Raw genomic sequence first — 26,946 nt, 5'->3', positions numbered from 1 at the left:
TGCGTAAATCTAGCACTCTTAAACCACTTTTAAAGACCACTTGGTCAAGACTGCTAATGGCTGGAAACACCTTTCTCTATTCTGCAATGTCACAATCGCAGATTTAGTTCTTTCAATCGTCACATTCAGCGCTATTTCTTAATTAGAAGACTTTTAGCGTCCAATGAATTAACTTCAAGAAGTATTTTACACCAACCAGACATAACACTTTGACCTAATACTGCGTCGGTCCCCCTAACCCTTCGAAGCGTGGCCTCCGCTCGACCCCTGCAGGCGTGCTGTGGTATCTGCACCAACGTGTCAGCAGCAGGTCCGATATGTGTCTGTGTTAATGGGAATGTGAAGCTCAGTGGTACTGAGCTAACTTCTGTGTGGTTTGTAAGGAAAGGCTTTGTTAGTATCGATCGCCCATCCTGGGTTGTTATTTTTTTGTTTGTTTTCCTTTTTTTTTTTTTGTTCCAACATGAGAAGTTCTGTTTTGTATTTAGTGTAACAAGTTTTTGTGTTTCCCTCTTTTTTTCTTCATAAACTGTATCCAAAATCACTCAATAAAAACATTTTGAGTAGTTTTATTGATACAGCCCCAAATCACAACAACAGTCGCCTCAAGGTGCTTTATACTGTAAGGTCGACCCTACAAGAATACATACAGAGAAAAACCCAACAATCATATGACCCCCTATGAGCAGCACTTTGGCGACAGTGGGAAGGAAAAACTCCCTTTTAACAGGAAGAAACCTCCAGCAGAACCAGGCTCGTTGCAGGTTCTGCAACGATGGTGACTAGGGCTGGGTGTCGTCACTGATTTCTAGAATCGATTCTTTTCCGATTCACAAGGTCCCGATTCGATTCAATTCGATTTGAATCTGGGAAATTTTGCCTCAGACAGTCAGAAATATTATAATTCAGATCAGCACATTTACATATTTTTGTATCTATAAAAAGGAAGCTGACACTTTCCAGACTTTATCAAAGGTGTGAGCATCACAGCAGAGGCCTTTGTGTCAAAGCAGCTGAAGATAAAACACAGAAAAACATGAAGGAGATTTTCCTGGCCTGGATTTTATAAAAATATTCTGCAGTAGATCAAAAACGAAAGAAAACCATTAATCAACTTATGAACATTACCTCTGAAGTTTGATCAGAAACACGGCTGAGCATTTTGCATTTTGCATAATTTTAAAAAGTTTAAATTTGTTCAGAAGCCTGTTGACCTGCAGAAAATTAGGTTTTCTTTTCGGAAGTAAGTAATAGGAAACAAACAGCCCCGACCGTGTCCGTGCCGTCGGGTGAGAAAGGCGACATCTCACTGATCCCGATCCGTCGGCGGCTCCGTGCTTTGTGTTTACGTCTTTGTGCAGAAGCCGTGTACCTGCTCTCATTTACTGTCTTAGCTGTTTGGTGGTTGTTGAAATTGAGATCCTGGCATTTCGGGCAAAATAAATTTATATTAAAAAATCGATTCAAGATTTTAATGAATTGATATCACGTTATCCAAGACAGAATCGATTATAATCAATAAATCGATTATCAAAACCCTAATGGTGAGGTCGAGTCACATCCACATGGATGCAGGACCCAAGGTTTCCCAGCAGAACCTCCCCCAAACCATCACACTGTGACACACCCCTGGCCTGCAGAGTTGAGACGATGTGGTGTTGATACTGCTGTGATATCAGCCTTAAGGACAAAATGTTCACTCCCTCCACTGCCAGTTCAGATAGAGGGGGAGGAGGTGGAGGTGGTCAACAAGTACAAGTACCTCGGGCTGTGGGTGGACAATAAACTGGACTGGTCATGCAACACAGAGCACCTGTATAAAAAAGCCCAAAGCCGACTGTACTTCCTCAGGAGGCTGAGGTCTTTTAACATCTGCAGGAAGCTCCTGAGGATGTTTTACCAGTCGGTGGTTGCTGGAGTACTTTTCTATGCTGTGGTGTGCTGGGGGAGCAGCACAGCAAAGAGGGACTCATCCAGGCTGGAGAGACTGATCAGGAGGGCTAGCTCTGTGGTCGGCATGAAGCTGGACACTCTGGTGACAGTGGCAGAGAAAAGGACATTAAAGAAACTGATGGACATTATGGACAATGCTGGGCATCCTCTGCACACGGCCATAAACAACCAGAAGAGTCTGTTCAGTGACAGGTTGCTTCTCCCCAAGACAAGAACTAACAGACTTAAAAACTCCTTTGTCCCACACGCCATCAGACTGTTTAACTCCTCTCTGGAGGGGAGAGGGAGGGGAAACAGGAGGACAAAGGAGGGGGGAACAACTAAGCTGTAGTGCCTCTTCACCTCACTGTGCAATACCTTGTGCAATACTTTTTGTAAATAGTCAACAGTGCAATAGACTCAATACTTGAAATGTGCAATTCACTTGTATTTTTATTTTTTATTCCTATTTATTCTATTTATCCCCTTTGTATATTTTATTTATATTTGTCTCTGTATTTATATATGTGTGTGTGTGTGTGTGTATATATATATATAACAGTTCTGTAACTGTAACTTTGGTCGTTGCTGTGCTTTTTTTGGAAGTCGAATTTCCCAGAGGAACCCACCCGAGGGATTAATAAAGTTCTATCTTATCTTATCTTATCTTATCTTATCTTATAGCTCGTGTAGCTGAGATATAATGTACGAATTGTGAACATTCTCAAAACTGTATTGTACATAGGTTATACTTTTTTATTGTGTGAACTTTATTTTTGTGGAACTAAGGTTCCGTGTGTTATTGTTGAAGTGGGACATTAATCAGTGTAACGCCACCTGCGGCCACATTGCGGGTGTGGGGTTTCCTAGCCAGAGCTGTACGGACTCCACACTGGTGAGGCACGCTTTCTGTAGCTCTTCTCCCTGTACTAAATTATCCATATAAATTCGTGTGTATTTGTCTTTGTTAAGTATTGGCTCCTAGGGTTAAAAGCTCTCAAAGTGTTTTCAATCGCTTTGAGTGAGAAAAATGATATTTGGAACTGCGCTTTATCTGTTGTATCATCCGTTTGTGTGGAACTGACTTGTGTTAAACAGGGTGAGGAGAAGCCTGCTGCCGCTGTGTGACACTGATTTTGCTGCTGCACTCTGTTTTATAGGTATGTGTAAATGTGTAGTTTTTGTTTTATGTGTATAATGAGCTCATGTCCCGAGGCTGTGCTCTGAGCAGTATCTTCAGCCATGTTGGGAAGAGTTAAAAAGTTGTTTGAATATGTATTATGCAATTGACCTATTTTAATGGGAATTTGAATGTTATACGTTATTGTTAGTGATTCCATAATTGTCTCTGTTTTACCCCACTGTAATATTTGATTTTGAAGTGGCGGTTGTGAAAATTATTATTTTGATAAGTTGTATTTTCTTTTATATGATGCAAGCAGAGCTGTATGGACTCCACACTGGGTGAGGAGAAGCCTGCTGCCGCTGTGTGACACTGATTCTGCTGCTGCACTCTGTTTTATAGGAATAAACCCTGTTTCCAGCCAGTCCGTGTCTGTTGTCACAACGCAGTCGACCATTTCACATCTGCTACATAAAAGTGGTGCCGTGACCCGGATGCATCTGATCAGCCGCTGCCGATCGCTGAGGTTGAGCTGAACACTTCCGACACCTGTAATATAAGTAAAATTATTCTGTGGGTCAGCAAAAAATTTCCAGTGTTCTGTTAGTAGGCATTTCTCCCAGTTACACCTGTTAGAGTCTAACTGAGCCGTGTTTACTTGTGTTGTATTTTTCTGAGTGATAGGTATTTTTGTATTCCTTTTGTTTCTGATCCCCTTTGTAGTTATTGCTAACCTCCTGTAAGCAACATGGCTGGTAGGGGCCAAGACTCCTTTAACCTTTTCACGCCAGTCGCTGGGAGAGGTTGGAGACTGTCTGGGGCAGATGAAGTGAGAGACAGGTCTATAATGTCGCGTGATGAGCCAGCAGAGTCAGATGACATTATTCGAAATAAAGCTCATGAGCGCCAGTCCTCAACCCCTGCTTTGAGCGACGACAGCACACACAAAGAGCTACGTGAGCTCATTGGTGAATTGGGAACCCAGATAGGTGAATCAATCGCTAGCCGGCTACTATCCAGTCAAGTCCCACTTGGTCCAAACCAGACAGCTCCAGCCGAGTCCCCCAAAGTTAAGAGCCCTGACACCACTCTCGACCTCTCCAAAGTGAACTTAGTGGTCCGACAAGATATCAAAGACCCACCTATGTACAGAGGTGATGATGCGGATAAGTACTCTGTTCATGAGTGGATAGACATGATGGAAGTGTACTTAGAGAAGAGAGGGTTGTCTAGAGCCGTGCAGGTGGATGAAGTCTTAAACCACCTCCTCGGCAGAGCTAAAAACATTGTTAAGGTGGGTTTGAAAAGTAACTCATGTTCTGGTGTAGTGACCAACCCTGAGACCATCTATGCCATACTCAGGCGTTATTTTAGTGATAGTCCTGGCTCCTGTCAACCACTGGCTGACTTCTATGCCACCCAAGCAGTTGCAAAAGAGACCCCAGTAGACTATTGGGTGAGGCTTAATATCGCTGCTGAGGCAGCTGACAAGCATTTACAGCGTCAGGGAGGCAAACTGGAGAACATGGAGGCAGAGATAGCCATGATGTTTATCAGAAATTGTCCTGATCCCAGCCTCGCCTGTGTTTTCAAATGTAAGCCCATCAGTAAATGGACAGTAATGGAGGTTCAGGAAGCCATTGATGAACACCAAAGAGAGTGTCATGCAAAAAAGAAGAGCCTGGGCTCTGCCAGACCCCATCCCCTCCTCGTGGCCACTGCGACAACCACAAGCGAGTCGCCTGAGTTTGAACTGAACCATGCCCAAGTAGGTACAGTAAAATGTTCCCAGGACAGCCCGGGTAAGGCTGCTGGAGCTGCCGCTTCAGACCCAAGTGCTCTAGACCGCGTGCTCAGTATGCTGGAGAGGGTGTTAGAGCGCTCCAACCAGCCTGTCCACCCCGTAATTAGACCACAGCCTCTAGCCTCAGCCAGGTTCCCTTCGTGCCAGGTTTGTGGCAATAGCTCACATTCCACGCGCACTCACTGCATGAGAGAGAGGAGATGTCTAGGTTGCCTGGAGGTTGGGCATCAGAGGAAAGACTGCCCCAGAGCAGCTGAACCCATTACCCAGCAAAATAATCCCCAGGGAAACTAGGGTGCTTGCACTTGAGAGGGGACAGTGTGAGCGAAGAGTGTGAAACCCTCAATCCCAGTGATGACATACAGACTGTATACAAAGAAAGCCTGAAGTGTGCCCCACCTGGTACTGTTGTACTTTCCCAGAATATAGTAAGACTTGATGAGGCAGACAGCCTATTTTACACGAATGCATTGGTGAATGACAAAGTCTCTTTGCAGGCCCTTCTTGATACAGGTTCCATGGCGTGTACCTTGAGCGAAGAGGCGGAGCGAGAGTTAAAGAGCGCTGGGGTCGCATTGGAATTAAGCGACACTCGTACCGACATTGTGCTAGTGGGCTGTGGTGGAGTTCAGGTTAAACCCAAGAGTATATGCGAGTTGAAAATGGAAGTGTATGATTGTACGTTCAGAGTGCCTGCCCTAGTGGTCCCCGGTCAGAAAGATCAGTTGATTTTAGGGACAAATGTTATCAAACACCTCCTCAGACACTTCAGGCTGTCCCCCCATTTCTGGCAAGTCCTGAGCAAACCCGAATCAGCAGAAGCGCCTGAAATAGTGCAGTTTCTGAATATGCTGTCTGGCATTAACCGGTGGAGGGGTGACAAAATGCCAGATGTCATTGGCACTGTCAAACTAGCTCAGGCAGTGACTCTACTCCCCAAGCAAGAGCACCTTGTATGGGGCAGACTGCCAGCGTCATCACCCCTTTCCGAGGGCAGCGCCATTCTGGTTGAACCACCAAAATCGCAAACTCATAAAAAAGGTGTCATTGTCTGTAGAACTGTGGTTTCTATGAGTGGCGATAGGTGGGTCCCTGTTCGAATCATGAACACGTGATAAGCCTATCACATTGAGACGAAACGCTAAGGTAGCAGATGCTTCCGCTTGTGTAGCTGTTGAAGATCTCGAAGTGGCTTCTGACCAAAACCCAAGTGAGACCCTTAGGGTCCAGAGCCAGACAGTGTGTAGCGACGCACAGAGTAGCCCTCCCTCCTGCCCTAGCCTGCGTGACAGCTTGCAGAAGATGGGGTTGGAGGACCTAGACCTCGACTCTTGTGAAGTCTCAGACCACTGGAAGGCTCAGGTACTGCAACTGATCCACAGGTATGAGGATGTCTTTTCCAAGGGTAAGCTGGACTGTGGACTGGCAAAGGATTTTGTCCATCGCATCCATCTGTCTGACGACAGGCCGTTCAGACTTCCCTATCGGCGCGTCCCTCCAGGGCAGTACCACAAGTTGCGACAGGTGCTCACAGAGATGGAGGAGCGAGAGCTGATCCGCAAATCCAACAGTGAGTGGGCGTCCCCACTGGTACTGGTGTGGAAGAAGAATGGAGATCTCAGAATATGCGTGGACTACCGCTGGTTGAACGCACGCACAGTCAAGGATGCCCATCCCTTGCCCCACCAGTCAGACTGTCTGGCAGCCCTGGGAGGTAACGCAATTTTCAGTGCCATGGATCTCACCTCTGGCTTCTACAATATTGAGATGGCAGAGGAGGACAAAAAGCTAACGGCCTTCACAACACCAATGGGGCTCTACGAGTTTAACAGACTCCCCCAAGGCCTGTGCAACAGCCCGGCAAGCTTCATGCGTCTCATGATGGGCATATTTGGCGACCAGAATTTCCTAACCCTGCTGTGCTACCTGGACGACCTGCTTGTTTATGCACCCAATGAAGCAGAGGCTCTCAGGAGGTTGGAGATTGTGTTTAGCAGACTACGTGCCCATGGACTGAAGCTGGCCCCCAAAAAATGTCATCTGCTCCGAAGGAGTGTGAGATTTCTGGGCCATGTTGTGACTGAAGGCGGGGTTTTGACCGATCCTGACAAGGTTAAGGCGATCACCGCTATCTCAGAGGCTGATCTCATGATGGAGGACGGGGTTACGCCATCCCAGAAGAAGATAAAGTCGTTTCTGGGTATGGTAATGTATTACCAACACTTCATACAGGACTGTTCTAAGATTGCCAGACCCCTTTTTACCCTGACTGCCGCTCCTAAAGGAAAGAAAGTAAATGCCCGAGGTGCTGCTTCTTTCCGGAGGCTCAGCCCAAGTGATTGGAAGAAGGAGCATGTTGACTCGTTTGAACGCTTGAAGGCTGCACTCCTTGACTCCGTTGTGCTTGCTCACCCTGATTTCAACAAACCATTTATCTTGTCGACAGACGCTTCACAGGACGGCTTGGGTGCTGTGCTGTCACAAGTCCAAGAGGGCGAGAGTAAAGCACGTCCCGTTGCATTTGCCAGCAAGGCCCTCGCCCGTGCACAGAGAAACTATCCCGCCCATCGCCTTGAGTTTCTGGCACTAAAGTGGTCTGTCTGTGACAAATTCAGCCACTGGTTGAAGGGGCATAGCTTTACCGTCTGGACAGACAATAACCCCCTAACATATATTCTCACGAAGCCCAAGCTTGATGCATGTGAACAGAGGTGGGTGTCAAAGCTGTCCCCCTATGACTTCAGCATCAAGTACATTCCTGGCAGTAAAAATGTCGTTGCAGATGCACTGAGCAGGCAGCCATTCGTTCACAACCGTGTTAGTCAGAGACTCATGACTGAACCCTATGCAACCCTGTTAGAGGAGTCGCAACAGGTCAAAGAAATCTCGGTTCAGGATGCATTCAGGCTCAGTGCCAACCACCAAAGTGTTGAGTGTTTGGCCCCTGCAGAGAGCCTAGGGTGTTGTTCCCTGACTAATGATGAAGTTTCCGCAGTCTTCGCAGGCCATGCTGAGTGGGACCAAGGCTCAAAACAGAGAGCAATCTCCTGGTTGACTCAAGAGCTAGATCGGTTTCCCTCACTAGGCCAGAACACCTTGTCTGCCTTCTCGCTCCAGGAGCTACAGGAGGAGCAGAGAGCAGATGTGACACTGTCTCAAGTCATTCCGTTCGTCGTACATGGTCGGCGTCCATCACGTAGAGAAAGAGCTCACCTGTCGCACAGAGCGCAAAAGACGATGAAACAGTGGGAAAAGTTGAAAGTGTTGGATGGTATCCTGTACAGAGTGAGCAAAGACCTGCTCACTGGCAAAAAGCGCCATCAGTACGTGACCCCATCCACATTAATCAGTCAAGTCCTGTCAGGTGTCCATGATGATGCTGGCCATCAGGGCCAAAGCAGAACTCTGTACCTAGCCAGGCAGAGATTTTTCTGGATCAACATGGAGCATGACATTCGCGAGCATGTCAAGTGCTGTAAACGTTGTGTTGTCAGCAAAACACTCGAGCCTGAGGGGAGGGCTCCTCTTGAAAGCATTAAAACTACCGGTCCTCTTGAGCTTGTCTGCATAGACTTCTGGTCCGCAGAGGATCACAGGGGCAAGAGTGTGGATGTTCTAGTAGTGACTGACCATTTCACCAAGATGGCCCATGCTTTCCAGTGCTCAGATCAGACGGCAAAACAAGTTGCGCGCCAGTTGTGGGACAGATATTTCTGTGTCTATGGCTTCCCTCAAAGGATCCATTCAGACCAGGGCGCCAATTTTGAGAGTGAGTTGATCCAAGAGCTGCTGCAAGTGGCCGGGGTGCAGAAGTCAAGAACGACACCTTACCACCCTATGGGTAACGGTCACACCGAAAGGTTTAACAGGACCTTGGGAAATATGATCAGAGCCCTACCTCCGAGGGAGAAGCACAAGTGGCCTCAGATGTTGCAGACATTGACCTTTGTCTACAACTGCACCGCTCATGAGTCCACTGGTTACGCACCGTTCTTCCTAATGTACGGGCGTATCCCCAGGTTACCAGTGGATGTCATGTTTCACAATGTTGCAAGGGACAATGATGTAACAGACTATGACAGTTATGTAAAAAGGATGAGAGATGACCTCAGAGAAGCACTCGCATTGGCCCAGACTAACACCGGAGCTAGTCAGCAGCGTCAAGCAGACCTGTACAACAAAAAGCAGAAAGGTGTTGACATTGAGGAAGGAGATCGTGTCCTTTTGGCAAACAAGGGCGAACGGGGTCGTAGGAAGTTAGCTGATAGGTGGGAGTCGACCATCTACACTGTGATCTCCAAGAACCCCACATGCCACACGTATCGCATCAGGAACGTCAAGAGTGGACAGGAGAAAGTTGTCCATAGGAACTTGCTTTTGCAGGCTAATTTCCTGCCCATAGAGTCCGAGGGCGAACCAGAGATGTCTTTTGCCAGTGAATCAGAACTCGGCCAGGAGCAGAGTCAATCTGATGGAGAATCCCCTGTCGCTGATCCTGAGGACGATTGTACTGAACGCACAGCCCGTTGGGTGGCTCAGATGACGGATGACTGTGTCCCGGCTCCTAGAGGACCCCAAGAGTGTGACAGTATTGGAGACAGTGTCTGTGCGCAGTTGGATGATGAGGAGCATCAGGACAGTGACAGTGCCAGTAGTGAAGTAGCTGCTTACCCTGAAGTAGATGATGACAACAACAGCAGGGCTTGCACTACCCCAGTTGAGGAGGGAACACTACCAAGTATCAGTTACCCTGAAAGTCAGCCAGTCAGCGAGGTTGGGAGCCTCGTGAAACATGGTGGTGTACCCCCAAGTAATGCAGCAGGCCAGATCAGGACGAGAGTGGGTCGAATAGTGAAGCCTGTGAATAGGTTAATCCAGACTATGAAGCAAAGAAACCTACAAACAGGCAATGTAGTGAGCAGCTTTGCCAAGAACTTGTTTCTGTGAGGGCTACTTGTTTTATATGTTGGGTGATTTTCATGTCAGATGTTAACACCTATTTTGAGATTGTCTTCAGCTCAGAGTACTATTCATCATATAGTAGCTGTTACCGTGTTGTTTGTTCAGGATAGTGTATAAGGCACTTTCTCTTGCGAGTAAACATTAGGGGGTCTGGCCAACTTTCTTCTGTTTACTTTCCCCATGAGTTGGGAAACATATTTGTTGCACGTATCACCGGGTAGTGAATTTCCAGATCACTGACAGTTACGAATTGTTATATGTGACGCTCAGTTGCTCACCCTTACCTAACGGGTTTTGAGAAGTTCAGGGGGGAGTATGTAGCTGAGATATAATGTACGAATTGTGAACATTCTCAAAACTGTATTGTACATAGGTTATACTTTTTTATTGTGTGAACTTTATTTTTGTGGAACTAAGGTTCCGTGTGTTATTGTTGAAGTGGGACATTAATCAGTGTAACGCCACCTGCGGCCACATTGCGGGTGTGGGGTTTCCTAGCCAGAGCTGTACGGACTCCACACTGGTGAGGCACGCTTTCTGTAGCTCTTCTCCCTGTACTAAATTATCCATATAAATTCGTGTGTATTTGTCTTTGTTAAGTATTGGCTCCTAGGGTTAAAAGCTCTCAAAGTGTTTTCAATCGCTTTGAGTGAGAAAAATGATATTTGGAACTGCGCTTTATCTGTTGTATCATCCGTTTGTGTGGAACTGACTTGTGTTAAACAGGGTGAGGAGAAGCCTGCTGCCGCTGTGTGACACTGATTTTGCTGCTGCACTCTGTTTTATAGGTATGTGTAAATGTGTAGTTTTTGTTTTATGTGTATAATGAGCTCATGTCCCGAGGCTGTGCTCTGAGCAGTATCTTCAGCCATGTTGGGAAGAGTTAAAAAGTTGTTTGAATATGTATTATGCAATTGACCTATTTTAATGGGAATTTGAATGTTATACGTTATTGTTAGTGATTCCATAATTGTCTCTGTTTTACCCCACTGTAATATTTGATTTTGAAGTGGCGGTTGTGAAAATTATTATTTTGATAAGTTGTATTTTCTTTTATATGATGCAAGCAGAGCTGTACGGACTCCACACTGGGTGAGGAGAAGCCTGCTGCCGCTGTGTGACACTGATTCTGCTGCTGCACTCTGTTTTATAGGAATAAACCCTGTTTCCAGCCAGTCCGTGTCTGTTGTCACAACGCAGTCGACCATTTCACATCTGCTACACTCGCCTACTAACAGGTGCAGCGATGAAGCGATGATCGGTGTTATTCTCGTCAGCGGTCAGAATGCCACACCTGTCCATGGCATCACTCTGCAAACTCTGTGGGGCGTACGCTTTGTGTGTCCTCCATGAAGTTTCTTACTTGCTAAAATAAATAAATAAAAGTAAATATTGAATTGATTTATGTCAGTTTTCATGCTCTGTATGCTTCTGACTCTTTGGACGTCGTTGTGACTTTGCCAGCTGCAGGAAATGTGGAAACTGGAAGCGGATGTGTTGTTATGGGGCATATGGAATGAACTCGCACTTTCACCCTGAACACAAACGCCTCTTTAGAGCAATCGCAGAGACCCTGTAAGCCGAGGATTATCGAGGTGACAAAGTGTGACGGGGAGACAAACACAGTGACAGACGACACGATGCACTGCAGCTCCCTGGGATCGACTCGTTTTCTGGTCTCCGTGTATACGTGTGGTGTATTATTAATCTACATAAACTACATGCAGCAGAGCAGGGACTGGCCTCATTCCGTCACTGACAAACTTCCCGCTTCAGAGCCGCTCGCTGCTCCACACTCCCTCCATCACCGTTAGTACCCGACGTGCCCAGTGGCCTCTCGGCACGCCGGGTCTCGCAGCAGCTGCCATTAGAGCACGCATCCATCATCTGCCTCCCATGACTGCCCGTCTACCTGCGTGACTGAGTGTGTCTGGCCTCATTATTATTTTCAGTTTAATGATGTACCTGAAGCAGTCTGAGTGAATGCTGTCTCTTTGGAAACTGCCTGTTACATCCTGGCAGGTGAGGTTTGTGGCCAAACAACTTTAAAGTGGAGGAGAGGAGAACTTTTCAGCCCGGAGGAAGCAGGCTCATTTCTTTTCCTACCTGGATTCTGGCCAAACAGCTTCCCAGCAGGAACATTTCACAACACCGAGGCTATGTCCATACTAATATTGATAAATCTAAACAGTGTTTTTCAGTACCTGCTGTCTCAGCCTTCCACATACACACTGGAGACAGAGATTTATAAAGTTTGCTGCTATCAGTAAGCTAAAAATACACGACATATAGGAGTCCATATATACGCTTTTCCATATCCTTGAACATGTTCGCTCCTCGCACAGACCATGTTGTCTAGTGTTCACGTTGATGTTGTTAGGCTGGATCATTTGGGATTTCAGTGTTTCGAGCCGTGCCCTGAATATGTTTTAGTGTTTATGAAAGAGGAATTTTAGTGCAGAGAAGATGAAAGAGGAAGCAGCACAAAGACTCCTCCACAGTAACAGCCGTGGAAGCAGGAAAACTCCTAAAGCAGAAAATTATTGTGGGAGAAAAATCTAGGCTGAAGATGAAGAATAAAATGGAATAATTACTCCCACTCCTGTCGCCTCTAAAAGACTCAATCTAGACTTAACGCAGCTTACTATTTTTTTTCTTGTATTTTTGATCTTTTTTCTGTCTGTCGTTCTCCTGCTGCACTGCCGTCTTCTCCCTCTGATCGTGATCATTACACCGCGCTAAACAACGGCGTACGTACGGAAGTAGCTGTAGAGTAGGACCCTAACACAGACACCACATGTGTCTACATACACACAAGACATTTTTAACCGAACAACAGAAGTAAAGGCAGGAAAAGAAAGTCCACAGGGTGCATTATTATGATTGCTTATTGAGAGAAAGTTCAGTTCTAGTTTTATTATTAGTTTGTCTTAGTTGAGTTTAGTCTGGTTTATGTCTGTTCCTGTTTGTCATGTGTCATGTCCTTGTGTCCGCGTCTCTCTCCTCGTGTTCATTCCATGTCTCCTGTCTGTCATGTATGTCCACTCATCTCTCCATGTTTCCTGTTTTATTTTGAAAGTCTTGTTTCCATGTTCAGTGTGTTTAGTTTCGCTGTTTCCCTCGTCACCCTTCTGTGTATTTAGGTCCTCTGTCTCCCTCTGTTCAGTGTCGCGTCGTCTGTTTGTCTCGTGTCCTGTTACGTCAAGTCTCAGGATAGTTTTCATGCTGTTGTTCAGATTCACGTTCCACGTCACAGTGCTCACATTTAGGTTTTAGTTTAGTTTCTCGCCTCACCTTTGGTTATACTTCGCTTTCTCTCCCGTGTCTGTTTTTGGGTCCACACCTCAAACACATCGGCCATCCCGGCCATGACAGAAACGGCATTAAATACTAGAGATGGCACGATACCACTTTTTAATGTCCGATACCGATACCGATATCATAAATTTGGATATCTGCCGATACCGATATGAATCCGATATAGTGTTTTTTAATCAACAAAACTGTTTTTTACATATCTTGCTGCATTTTGTATAAGTTCATACTCAAGTTTAAAACAACAACTACACTAAAGCTATTCTGTTATACCTGTATGCAAAAAAAATATTTCATAGTTCAGCAATACTGATCAATCTAATAAACTTAAACCTACACCATCCTCCCTATTCTGGTATTTTAAAGAGTACTTAGCGTAAATATTAAGCAACCTAACTAATAGGGTTCCAACTCCCAGCAACAACAAAAATAAATAAATAAAAAATAGGGAACCACCCCTCACGCTCCACCTCATGATGCTTAATCGACGTAATCAACCTTAATTTGATGGAGTGTGAAAAAAATGCACAGAAATCAATTATTTTTCAAGAAATATTAAATAGATTCAACATCTTTCTTCAACAAAATTGCAGACTGCACAGATGGTACCTTCCCAAAGGAAAAAGTACTATAGCTTACTAGGGTATATATATTAGACTTAATAGTCACTATATACAGTAATTGACTTCTATTCATTTTACATCAAATTAAAACTTTGGGTGTCAGATAATTATTTATTAAAAGCTAGACATTTTAAATGAGAATAAGAAAGAAAAGTATGTCTTTGTGCCCCCTTTTCCCAGTTAATGCCCTATCGGCCCCCCTGGCTAAACTTTGCTAGATCCGCCCCTGCACAGTTACCAGCGTCAGCTACGTAGAAAAAGATCCTGGAGTAGAAAGTAATATTAAATAAATTCTAACAACAGCTGATCAAGCTTAAACGTGCTGCTGTTGTTCAGCCGCTGGTTTCCTCTTTCTGGTGCAAAGTGGACCAAAAACAAACAAGAGAGACTCACGACAGAAAAGCCGATCAGCTGATCATTAGCAGCTTCACGATTGAAGTAGCAGCCGGAGAGCGAGAGGCAGTCGCTCGTTAAGCTTAACGTGGGAATGCTTTACAAACATTCAGAGATGGACTTACACACTTGCTTTACTTCTCTCGGGGATAACTTTGTCGGAGATGAAATGCCGGGTTGCTAGCGAAGCTCCACATGCTATCCAGACCACCGACAGGTCCCGCATGCCACAGCTGCTCTATCACGTGATGCATACTGCTCCGACGTTCTGAGGCGAGTTACGGCGTGTTGCAAGTTTTGTGAGGTGCTTTCGTGATATTTAATGGATCGGATTACATTTTTTATTTTTCTCCGATATCCGATCCAGTAATTTAGGTCAGTATCGGACCGATACCGATACGTAATATCGGATCGGTCCATCTCTATTAAATACAGCTCCCTTTGTCTTTACTCTCCTTTTCCACTTTAATCAAAAATAGCACCTGCCGTTTAAAGTGTGCACTGAGCTGTGATTGGTTGATAGACACCAGGTGCCTCTGCTGGATGACTGAGGCATAAAAGAGACATCCAGGATTAAAGCAGCACAGGTCAGAGGACAGATGGATGGTAGGGTGCGTTCAATGGCATCTGGATTTACTGAGTCAGCTCACGTCTTGGCTCATAATTCTGGCATTCCTGGTCCGCCATACAGGCAGAAAATACTCTTTGATGTTTTGCCTTTAGTGAGTTAAGATTGTGTTTTATACAGAAATGTCAGCCCTGCACACATCACACACGTAAGAGGGTGAAAGGAAAAATGTGGAGAGCAGTGATTACACATGATGAGGGTATAAAATTGTGTCTTTACGAGAAAATCTCTGAAAATAGACAAAGAAGTTTTCAGAGATGCTGTTTTCAGCTGAATTCAACAATCGAGGAAATTACACATCATTGGCACGTGTCACATCCTTCCAACAGCACTGTTTTCTGCTGTGAGATGACCTTTTTCAGTTCACAAACCAAATCTTAGAAGCTCCTTCAGCTTTAGGAAGCCCGCGTGGTTTAACTTAGCGTCTGACAGATTCATCATAACTCACAGTAAAACTATGAAATGGGGAACTGGTGTTCTGGAGTGTGCAGCTGAGAAAAGAAGGCATCAGGCTGTCAGTGACTGAGCTGGGGTGTAATTCTGAGGATTAGAGGCGTCTAATCTGCAGTGTGTGCCACAAAATGTCAGATTAGTGCACCTAAGGAACGTCAGGGTTGTGCGAATATTTCATCCTCACTTCAGGTGACAAACTGTTATCAGGGAATTCAAATATCTGTTGGCACGTAATTTCATTCATTCGGGCCGACGCTGCAGTGCGGGCGTGAGCAGGTTCTCGCGTGTGAGGATTACCGTTGATTTGATTAGTCCTAATCAGAAATGAGTGGTGCTTCTCTGCTGACGCAGAATCTCAACCATTAGTGGCTGCAGGCCATCAGCACCACGGCGTCTCAGAAAAACTGCAGTTTTAGAGTCACTTCACGTCCAGCTGCATGGAGCTGCATGCACTCTCTGGACGTACACGCTGAGTAAAGCTGCATCACAGAAACCTCCTCCATCAATGACACATCTGAGGGTCTGGAACCAGCTGGTAGCAGAAGAAACCAACTCAGGTCAGCTGGTCACTGACCATTTGGTTGGTTGCTCATTTAATACAGTCTTAAAAACAGGAACAAAACAGTTGGACCTGATGTGCTTAAACTGCACAGACATGCAAATCCACCTGTCTGAGAGCGAAACACTCGTTCATGCATTTATTACTTCCAGGCTGGACGACTGTAATTCATTATTATCAGGAAGTCCTAAAAACTCCCTGAAAAGCCTTCAGCTAATCCAAAATGCTGCAGCAAGAGTCCTGACAGGGACTAGAAAGAGAGAGCAGATTTCTCCTGTTTTGGCTTCCTGTTAAATCCAGAATTCAAAATCCTGCTCCTCACATACAAGGTCTTAAATAATCAGGCCCCATCTTATCTTAATGACCTTGTAGTACCATATCACCCTATTAGAGCACTTCGCTCTCGCTCTGCAGGCCTACTTGTTGTTCCTAGAGTATTTAAAAGTAGAATGGGAGGGAGAGCCTTCAGTTTTCAGGCCCCTCTTCTGTGGAACCAGCTTCCAGTTTGGATTCAGGAGACAGACACTATCTCTACTTTCAAGATTAGGCTTCAAACTTTCCTTTTTGCTAAAGCATATAGTTAGGGCTGGACCAGGTGACCCTGAATCCTCCCTTAGTTATGCTGCAATAGACGTAGGCTGCCGGGGATTCCCATGATGCACTCACCTCTCTAACTCCCGGTGTGTTTATATGTAATTAGTTTTGTCTCTCTATCCCATCTCTGAACAGGAAAGTTAAAGAGTTACTTATCTGCTGTTCTACATCTTTTGTTGATGTTTTCAAACCTTCCTGGAAAATGAAAAGTTTTCCTGATGCTTTAACGTGTGTTTAATGTTGTAAAAGACTCAATTTTAATCCCGATGTCATCTCTGCCTAAACTCATTCTCACAGTGAGAATCGGGCCAACAGCAGATCCCCAGGGTCACACGTCACTCCTCATTAAGACGTTCTCAGTCTTTAAAATCAAAATGTGCCATTTTAAGAAAATATAAAAGGCTCTGTTTAAATGATGGGAACACACACACACACACACGCACACACACACACACACACACACACACACACACACACACACACACACACACACACACACTGTGTCACATCAGAAGGAACTTGCGTTGAAGTTTATGAGCGGTTCTGGCACAGCGGCCGGAAACAACAGCCTCAGATCTAAACACTGAAACCTTCTGTTGATATTAAACTACCGCATATAAACACTGAACATTTTTATTTCGTGTCCTAATTGCTCCGTTACCCTGCAGCCACTTCACAGTGTTTATGTATCTTTGCGTTTGCTGAATGGAGGCGAGCGGAGCAGAGAGGGAGGAGGACAGCTTCTCCTCGGAGTAAATACAGGCTGAAGTATCGGACGACAGCTGCGGATGGAGAAAGCCTCTTACGACTTCTGTATAAAGACACCATTAAAGGATAATGTGTAATTTCAAGTGTCAGTCTGCGAATGCGTCGGCCTTTTCCATCCACGGAGCAGCGCGGTCGCAGGTGCAGTGTGATGCAGGCAGCTGGATGTGTATAAGCGGGGCGAGTTATTGGATTTGATGAGAAACCTGCTCTTTAAGGATTTTGTCAGCAGTTTGGTGGAGCTTACATGCTTTGATAAACCCTCTGGAGCTCTGCATAAACCACAGCGAATCATCTGCCTCCACCTCCTCCTGTCCCAGCTTCCTCCTTTGTCTCACCGACCCTCTGCATGTCCTCCTTCACTACATCCACGAACCTCCTCTGAGGTCTTCCTCTCCTCCTCCTGCCTGGCAGCTCCATCTTCATCTTCCTTTGTCCGATACCTCCATCCTCCCGCCTCTGCACATGTGCAAACCCTCTGATCAGACTCACCAGAGAAGCTCTCAACACCTTCAGCTCGACCTCCACCGTCTCCAGACCATCACAGCAGCTCTCACTACCGTCTTTTAAATCTTCCCTTTCAGGCCTGCTGCTCTTTTTCTGTCACAGATCCCTCCTGACACTCGTCTCCACCCGCTTCACCCTGCCTGCGCTCTCTGTGGATGGTTGTTAAACACATCCACCTTCACTACCGCTGCTCTTTGCACATTCACCTTCCCACCTGTCTCCCTCTCATTCAGACACGTGTATTCTGTCTTGCTGCTCCTCTTCTTTCCAGAGCATACCTCCACCTCTCCAGGCTCTCCTCCACCTGTCTGCCTACTCTCACTACAGATCACAGCGTCGTCTGCAAACACCATAGTCCGCCTGCTCCTCCTGCTTGACTTCATCTGTCAGCCTTTCCATCACCGCTGCAAACAAGACGGGGGTCAGAGCAGCTTCCTGATGCGATCCCACCACCACCTTCATCCCATCAGTCGCTCCTACTGCACACCTCCTCGTACATGTCCTGCACCACCTTCACATCCTTCTCTAGCACTCCTGACTTCCTCTCACAGATCCACAAAGACCTGGCCAACATCTGCCCTCTCAGAGCAATCACAAGGAAACCTCTTTCTCATCGTGAAGCTGTCCTGCTGCTCACTGATCATCACCGCTCTTCTTCAACTACTCTCTGAAGCTAGCTTCATCCCACTGTAGTTCCTACAGATCTGCACTTTTGATCTTCTCCCTTCCTCAGGATTCCTCTCACTCTCCAAGATGATGTTGAACAATCTCCTGCCCTGTCTCAGAGACATCTGTAACCCAAATAAAACGAGGGTACCACTTTAAGGACTGATAAATATGAGTAGAGATGGACAGCCTGTCAAACCAATCGAAATGCACAGGTCCCAGTATGCTTTGACCAATGGGAAAGCATCCTGCCGCTGTGTGTCCCTCCCATCTGCTCTGTGTTCGCCGCTACGTGTGTGTAGTCGCGTGCTGAGCTGCGCTGCAAAGTTTTGATCCCTGAGAGACTGAAGTTTATGAGTTGGAAAAAGTATTAGATAAAAGTTTGCAACCAACTGTGCTGCACATAAGTTCGCTGGTTATCAGCTGCCTTTCATGTTAAAAGTAGTCAAAGTGAGTAAACAGACGAATGCTGCAGTTTTCTGGCGCCTTTAGAAAGCTAGCTAAACTGTTAGCCTTCATTAGCTCTAGTTGTTATCAGCTGCCTGGAAGTTCATCTCACTCTGCTTCCAGAAGTGAGGTAACACTTGAAGCGCAACTTTATGTTTATTTTCCTTCACGTCGTAGTACTGTCATTAAAGAAAAAAACATGCCCTGTTACGCTGTTTAGAGTCCCGCGTGGTTCGACCGAGAGACACCGTACCATTGTCTTCGGCCTGATGCACTGAGATCGCTGAGTACATGTATGTCTTAGTTTAAGGCTACGTCCACACGTACACGGGTATGTTTGAAAACGGAGATTTTCCGTTTTCGTTTTGAAAAATAATCTCGTCCACACGTAAACGCAGAAATGAAGGAAACGTTTTTGGGTTTTTTTTGATACAGCTTGTGTCTGACCCATACTCCGGAACAGTAGGAGGCGGTAATGCTCCTTTACGTTGGTTGCCAACCGCCGTTAAACACAAAGAAGAAGAAGACGCTGCATTTTCTGCGTTTTCTCCGTTTTTCTCGTCCACACGTAAACGCAAAAACGGAGTTTTCACAAATCTCCACCCTGGCAGGAGTTTTTAAAAATCTCCGTTTTCAGTGACCGAGAACGCCGTTTACGTGTGGACGAAAGGTGCAAACGCATAGAAAAATCTGCGTTTTCATAAATACCCGGGTACGTGTGGACGTAGCCTAAATCTGTTTTGCACTTTATTGTTCAGTAACTGAATTTATCTGAATTGTTTGGTTAATAACTGTCACATATGCACTAACTTTACTTAGCTTGGTTGTAAGTGTTAATGTTTTCATAATGTATTTAGAAAAGTGTTTGTATTACAATTTTTAACATAAGATAATATATTGCAGTTTATGTAACAGAGATGTTTTATTTTATCAAATTTGAGTAGTTTAATTGCAAATTGATGTAGAGTATGATGTCAACAAAATCCTAAGTTGTGCATTATAGCTAGAACAGCATAATTAATATTTGAATTGCTCTTCTGACCCCGTCTGTTGGCAGGTCAGGGGTGGATTCGATGGCGAGCCTTCCCACCTGGACTTAGAGAGACTGAGACTCGCGTCTTTTCCACTTGATGATGTGCTGCACCTTGAGGTGTGGTAGGACTGTATCACTCACACTCTCTCACACAGCTGGTTATACATGAGACCACTGCCTGACATTCTCTCACCCCTATTTTCTTTCACACCTGGGAATTTTTTGGACATTTTTTATTTGGGACTTTGAATAATGAGCTGTTGTGTAGAACATTCTCCACATGTGAAAGGAGTGTGAGATTTGTGTAATATGTTTCTATCAAAGTTAAGGAGTCAGGTGACTAGGGTGCACCCAGCATTGAAAACCAAAAGTAACACTTGGCCAAGTCGTTGTCTTAGTAGTTTATGTGTTTTACTTTTCTTTCATCTTTTGTACGTTTCCTTTCTACAATTGTAAAGTGCCTTTAATGGTTTATTTCACTAACGTCGGCTGGTTCTTTTGAGTTACACTCTTGTCTCTGTGTCTCATTTAAACACACCCCTGTGCTCCTATAGTCGAACCTATTGACCCATTGATATATTCTTTTCAACAATTCCCCTTACCGTGTTACGCATCTCCGTACAGCCACATCTATGTCGTCCGAACCAACCACCTTGCTGACTGATATTCATGCTCATGAATCATCATCGGGACAACAACAGCAGTGTTCACAGCAGGGAGAAACTGCCCATCTGCAGTCTGCCAGAGATCATACGGATGAACCAGGAGGCTGTGTGATGCATGCTTTCAGTGGACAGATGAGACCAGACGGATGGCGTGCTCTTCGTGAAACCCGATTGTGTTGTAGCGCCACATTGGGATGTTTTTTAATGCATCTGTGCCACGACAGCTCGCTGTTACTGAGCGAATACTGAATCCTGGATTACAGCAGAAACCTCTAATGTCAGGACTTCAGTCAGTGAAGAGGAAACACACCACCATCCCCGAGCTAATGCTGCTCTGTAGGGAGAAGGTCCCTGAACCAGCCACTGCAGACACTCACAGATATCTAATATTTTTTTTTAGGTCAAATAACCAAACTGTGAGTTCCTAAATTTCCCCTTTAAACGAAACATTTTCAACATTTCACAGTGAGCAGTGAGGAGATCCGGAGCTGGGCAGTGTGCAGACGCTGTGTTCACAGCTTACAGTCCAGTGCTTCTAACATGTTTACTGCCACACTTCAGAGGCTGAGTTAAATTTAACTAATTAACTGTTGGCTGGAGAGTGAAATTGCCGTTCGGTGTTCAGCATGAGATGCAGCCAAAGTGACGATAACAAGAAAATGAAAAACAACAAGCCGTCCAAAGCTCGTGATAGATGTACGCCACCGCTGCCTGCCGCCATCCAAAGAGTCACTACACGCGTCTGTCAGGTGTGATACCTGCGACGCCGCTCCTGTCGAGCAGTTAGAGTCCGTATATAATCCACTCGGGGTGATTCTGGCATCTCTGTGCTTTCATTATTTCATCGTGGCCCGCGAGGATCATCACAGTTTAACTGGGACAAAACTGAACTAATGAGGCCAAAATGTAGAGGAGGCACGCCAAAAACACGACCTCGAGTGAACTCGAGTGTCAAACACAATTCTGGCTCTTGTTTATTGGAAGCAAAGCGGATCGGGCTGATGTTATTACAGAGCTACAAACTCCGCAGAGAGCCAGGAAGGGTGGACAGATGTGTCAATTAAATGTGGGACAGGGGAGTGCACTTTATTTCCCGGGGCTGACTCCAACTGGCAACCTCCCAGGCTGGAAAAAGAAGGCGGCGTGGAAAACACTGAGACCAGCAGTTCCTCTCACATCCACACGAGGCAGGCTCCAACGGTAAGCCCGCCCTCCTTACAGCAGGAACAAACGGCTCTGTGGTCTCCATAGTTCATGTCCTAGCAAACATTTCATTAACGCACCTGTTTGATTTTGGCACTCTGACAGATGTGCAGGCACAGCTGTAGCTAATAGCTGTCTGCTAGACCTGTGCTGTAATTTCAATGCAACTGTCTGACCAATAACACGGCTGTCTCGGCTGAGACAAGCCAGGAAGTTAGAGCTCCAGTTTTTACGCCTATTTTGAGGATCACGTGCAGTGAAGTCGCAGTGGCTCCGTCTGTAAACTCATTTTGTAGCTTTTTGGTTTCCGTAGAGCCGATCGGGTGCGTTCAATGACCTCAGGGTGTGCTCACTCCGAGTTATGGATGTGCAAAGGCATCATTAGGAGCTTCAACATCATGAGCACGAACCTGTGCGAGGGCTTCAACACGACGCAGCAAATGCTCGACACTTACCGTAACCTGAGAACATAAAAGCTGCACTTCCACGTTCACTTTTATTAAATATAAAAACTGCAAGAAAACGAGAGCAGAGAAAGGAGGGGGCGGTACGTGCCCGCGTTCAGTACCGTCTATTCATGCCAGCAGTGGCAGGAAGGATTTCTCATGGCGTCCCTTACCTGACACACTCCGCTGATGCACATGTCAAAGGCGTCCGCTCGGCACCGAGTCCCGTCCAGCACCTTCGGGGCCAGTTCCACAGTGAGGCTTCGGCCTTTAGCCTGGCAGCGCAGAGTGCAGGGGGCGGTGGGGTCGTACGGCGCTGGGACCCACTCGTACGTGACGCCCTGGTACTTGATGTCATTGTGAGCCGAACACTGCTGGGCCCGGAAATCCCCCGACTCTGCAGGGCAGTCCTGAGGAGAGGAGACGAAAGTGTCACCACAATAACTCTTTATAAACTCATCTCGTTTTTTCACGTGACGACTGACCGAAATTCATATTTCGCCTCCTAATTCAGATGGCTCTCATACTTTCTGTTTCTAAAGAAGGGAGGAGGCCCTGGGCAGACCCAGGACACGCTGGAGAGGTTACATCTCTGGGCTGGCCACGGTGAGCCCTGAAGGCCACACAGTTTTAGAGGTTTTCCTCAGGAGCAAACATTTTACTTTTGCATTTCCAACCTGTGGAGGAGCTTAAACATTTCAGCAGATGATCAAACAGCTGGAGGAAGCAGGTATTTTCTGGCACCAGCAGAAACTCGCAGCAGGGAGTCTGTGACGGCAGAGCAGAGATCTCTGGTTTAACACAATTCAGACACTCCACAGAGCCGTGAAGCCTGACAGCAGCTTCCCATGGCTGGTTACCGCTCACTGTCAGCTCCACATCACTGAGTGATAGTCATCAGCCTCACTACTCCTTCTTCTTTCAGATGATATAAAAATATCACTTCTCGTTTTTTAGATGCACCACACTAACACTTTCCTGTGACACCAGTGTATTAGAGGGTGGTGCTGGGAGACGCTTCAGCTGAATTTAGGGCTGTTGTTTCCTTTTAATGACTCAAATATCCACAGAACGTGGAAAACGAAGCTGCAGCTGGAAGTCCGTCTGTGTGACCGAGAGGAGGTGATGCTGCAGAGAAGCTGTTTCGGTGCTTCTTAGGACCGAACGCCGTCTCGGATCGAGACCAGACGTTTGCTCCTCTGGCAGCCAAAAATCCGTCCTCCTCCGTGTGACGGAGAATTGGACAAATCCGGTGTGACACATCGGCTCCACGCAGTCACACTCTGCCACTGCTCGTATCCTTCAGCCCGAGCTCCGGTTCACACAGACTTAGCTTCAACGTGTCAACAGACACGGGATAGAAATTAACCTGGGAATTTTTCTCACCGGATGCAATGGATCCAGACTAAAACACTTCAGTGGGGAACGAGAGAAATAAGGCCGGTTTTCCTCGGATTAAAAATGGCGAGGTTATTTCAGCAGGCCGGATCTGTGATGTTGCCATTAGCTTATAGATCATATGAGGTTTTCATGCATAAACAGGAAGTAGAGGAGGATACACACACATTCAGACCAAATTTGTGTTTGGTCCGTTCAGATTATTCCTGGGCAGCTTTTAGTCGTGCCATCTCTGGGGGTGCTGGTCAGGAGACTTCTGCTCTTTGTTTTTCTGGTTTTTCTTGTTCCTTCGTTTACAGCAGCTGATCACGCCGAAGCCAGCCGGGATGACGACCGGAACGGCAACATCGACAGACAGGAAGAGGAGGACGGGCAGACTGTGCAGAGGAGGAACCGAGTGACGGGAAAGAAACGAAAATCTAAGCTGCATCTCCCATCTGTCATCGCAGCGCGAGGTCAACAGGATGCTAAGTTAAGAAGACTTCTGTGAGTTTAACAGCTGAGTGAGAAGCAGAGCGAGCGCCCAAAAGTCTGAGCGTCTCTGTTCCCTCTTGATTGGAGGAGTCGGTGCCCCAAGTGAGGAAGATCCTCCTGATGAGGGACAGGAAGGTGTGAACATGACAGGTGGATCAGTGCTGCACCGCTGTGGTGGAGAAAGCTGAGCTGGAAGGTGAAGCCCCCGTCATGGACATGTAACGAGCGTCATCTCGAGGAGCTTTATTTCGTAAGGTTAAGACCCTCCAACTCCAGACGACCATCTGTGAGCCAACGCTTTGGCAACAGTGGGAAGAAAAACTCCCTTTGAGCAGCGAGGAACGTCCTGGCTCATGTGGAGAGCGGTTGGCACGATTCATTCCTCTGTTAAACTGACAGCTGCGCCTGGGCAGAGAAGCTCAGAGCTCTGTCTGGGTCCCACTGACGGACATAATCTCTCCAGCATCTCCAGGGCCTCCGCCAGCTGGACAAGCCTGAAACGCTACGAGGCAGATGTGGAACCACCTCAGCTGTTCATGGAGGAGTCCCTCCTCCCTGCGTCTCTGAGGCTGAGTTCTCTGCATCGTCTGGACCACCTTAGACCCACTCAGACTCACCGTGTTACTGCAGGTTCTGTAGCGGATATTTTTTCCTTCACAGCTTCTGTAAAACAAGGTCAGAAAAAAACGATTTAGTGATTAAAACCAAAAGACATCAAAAGCTTTAAAAACAGCGAGTCGTGCACCGTTTCCCATCATCAGCCGGTGAGCTGCCAAATATTATTTTTATAATCAGATAAAAATGATGGTGATGGTTCCACTGGGGCGCAGAGATTATGGTGTAACGAGACAATAATCTCCTAATTACTGACTTACTCAGTTCATTACAGCACACAGAGCTCACAGTGAAGACGCTGCTGACTGTGGGGGGGCGGCAGACACAACCCCCCACTGTCACTCACTGACCGCACCTGGACCCACAGCACCAACGCTGTGGTAAAGAAGGCCCAGCAGCAGCTGCAGCCTCACTAACAGCTTCTTCCCCTGTTAACAAAGCGTTTCAGCTCCTCTGTTGTTCGTTTGAAGGCAGACGTGACCTCTGACCTCTGACGGTGAATCAGCTGTCTTGGTTGGAGCATCACTCAGACACAGACACCTGCTAATCAGTGCTCAGTGACATCCTATACAATCCCTGAATTTCCGTCTGCACCACAACTGGAGCTCAGCCTTCCTGTGCGGTCTGTTACTACAGACTTCATAACCTCCTGAGAACCAGCCTGTTCATTTATGTTCTCTGCAGTGGGCGTTTGTTTTTGCTCTATATCTACTGACTTATTTGAGCTACCCTACTAAGTCCTGATGTGCTAAACAGAGGACTTCCTGGGCTTTCCACTGATACGTCGTGTGTTTGTGGGGCCTCTTTTAGCTCCAAAGGAAGGAAAATCACGAAAAAGTTCAACGGGAAGATTTGTTTTCCTCGGTTCTCAGGATGAGGCTGTTTTCTTATTCGTCTCCTACTTTCAGCTGCTCTCTTTAGCGGGTCACCTCATCTGCCTCCATCTGACCTACTCCCAAGCATCCTCTGTTACACCGACCGTTTACACCACCTTCACCTCATCCATGGAGCTTTGAACAGACTGTAAAGGTGCTGATTTCTGCTTGTTGGACGAGCCTGCGGGAACTGAATCGGCCTGACGTGGACATCAGAGGAACTATTAATGCTTCATCTGTGGAGGTAACGATGGGAATGATGGTGGTGATAATATTACACTGCAGTATTTTCAGTTGCAATGATCATAGCGGAGCAGCAGACGAGGACAGAGCTTCGTGCTCCTCTTGTCTCCAGAAAGCTAAAAACATCATCCTGTCACCGGGTTCTCCGACGCGCGAAGGCATTCAAACATAAACTCAATCAACTCGTCTAAAATGAAAACAGGCTGAGAGTGACGAGGAGTTCGGTGTGAGCACTGAAACCTGTGAGGCCAGCAGCAGTCAGTCTCCAAAGACTCAGAATCAAACCGGGGGTGATGTCACGGGGCTGTATCCATCCTTTATATACAGTCTATAGCCAAACCTCACATCGACTGGTGTCCATGGCTGCATCGTTGGACTTCACAGCTTTTGTTTGACTCATCACTCATTCTGGTGCTGAATGTTCTTATCAACCAGTCACAGAAACACGTGCACAGTTTTCTCATCTTTCCTGTTTCCAGTTCATCATTCATCATCATCATCATCATTTTCACCCTGAACTTTGCTCCAGATCGGACCTCCAGGGGCCTGAGATCCACCATGAATATAATAGATTACCACACACACACACACACACACACACACACACACACACACACACACACACACACACACACCTGTAAGGTAATAGCACACACCACCTGCAGCATACCTTACTCAGTCAGCAGCTATTTCAGCACTTCACTGAGCTCCAGCTGGCAGAGCCCACAAAGCCAAGAAAAAGTAAACACACACACACACACACACACACACACACACACACACACACACACACACACACACACACTGAACCTGAGCCCTGTGTGAAATGTGCCATAGCGCAGCGCTCCGTTCCCTGTGACAGCACGGACATGCTGTTAAATCTGTTCCACCTTGTTAACAATCTCTCGGTGTGCGCTAACAGCCGTAAAATGCACATTTGTCCTGCTAACTCACAATAACATTCGACTAAACTGGTTGCAGCTCATTTATCCCGGGGTAAAGCAGCTCTGCTCCAATCTGCTCTTTAGTGCAGATCTGAGCCCGAGAAGCACGCTGCAGCCGTTCAGCTGCACCGGGCACGGACAGCGGCCGACCGCGGCACCGTATTAATGAGCCAATTAATAGATTTCTCCCGCTGAAATGCATCGACGACTCAACCACGGTGAGACAAACTCTGTGTGGGCGTGCAGCGGCCGTGGATGTGGAATGCCTACAGCTTACAG

At 46.5% G+C, this 26,946-nt stretch overlaps 1 protein-coding gene across 3 annotated transcripts in view; it reads right to left on the bottom strand.

Moving 5' to 3' along the window:
• Positions 1-26,946, bottom strand: part of adamtsl3 (ADAMTS-like 3) — a 210,193-nt gene that overhangs the window by 74,166 nt on the left and 109,081 nt on the right. For all 3 annotated transcript variants that reach the window (XM_086289669.1, XM_086289753.1, XM_086289837.1), the window contains exons 5-6: positions 24,608-24,653; positions 22,292-22,528 (exon numbers count right to left, since the gene is read on the bottom strand). In XM_086289669.1, the coding sequence (XP_086145795.1) occupies positions 22,292-22,528; positions 24,608-24,653 (283 nt within the window). The remainder of the gene's footprint in view (positions 1-22,291; positions 22,529-24,607; positions 24,654-26,946) is intronic.

Source organism: Aulonocara sp. 'chitande type north' Nkhata Bay, linkage group LG1, assembly GCF_057382095.1.
Source record: "Aulonocara sp. 'chitande type north' Nkhata Bay isolate Kocher_YH1m ecotype deep benthic linkage group LG1, A_spYH_male_GT1.1, whole genome shotgun sequence".
In the NCBI taxonomy this organism is placed as follows: Eukaryota; Metazoa; Chordata; class Actinopteri; order Cichliformes; family Cichlidae; genus Aulonocara; species Aulonocara sp. 'chitande type north' Nkhata Bay.
This window is presented reverse-complemented; position numbering and strand designations above follow the sequence as displayed.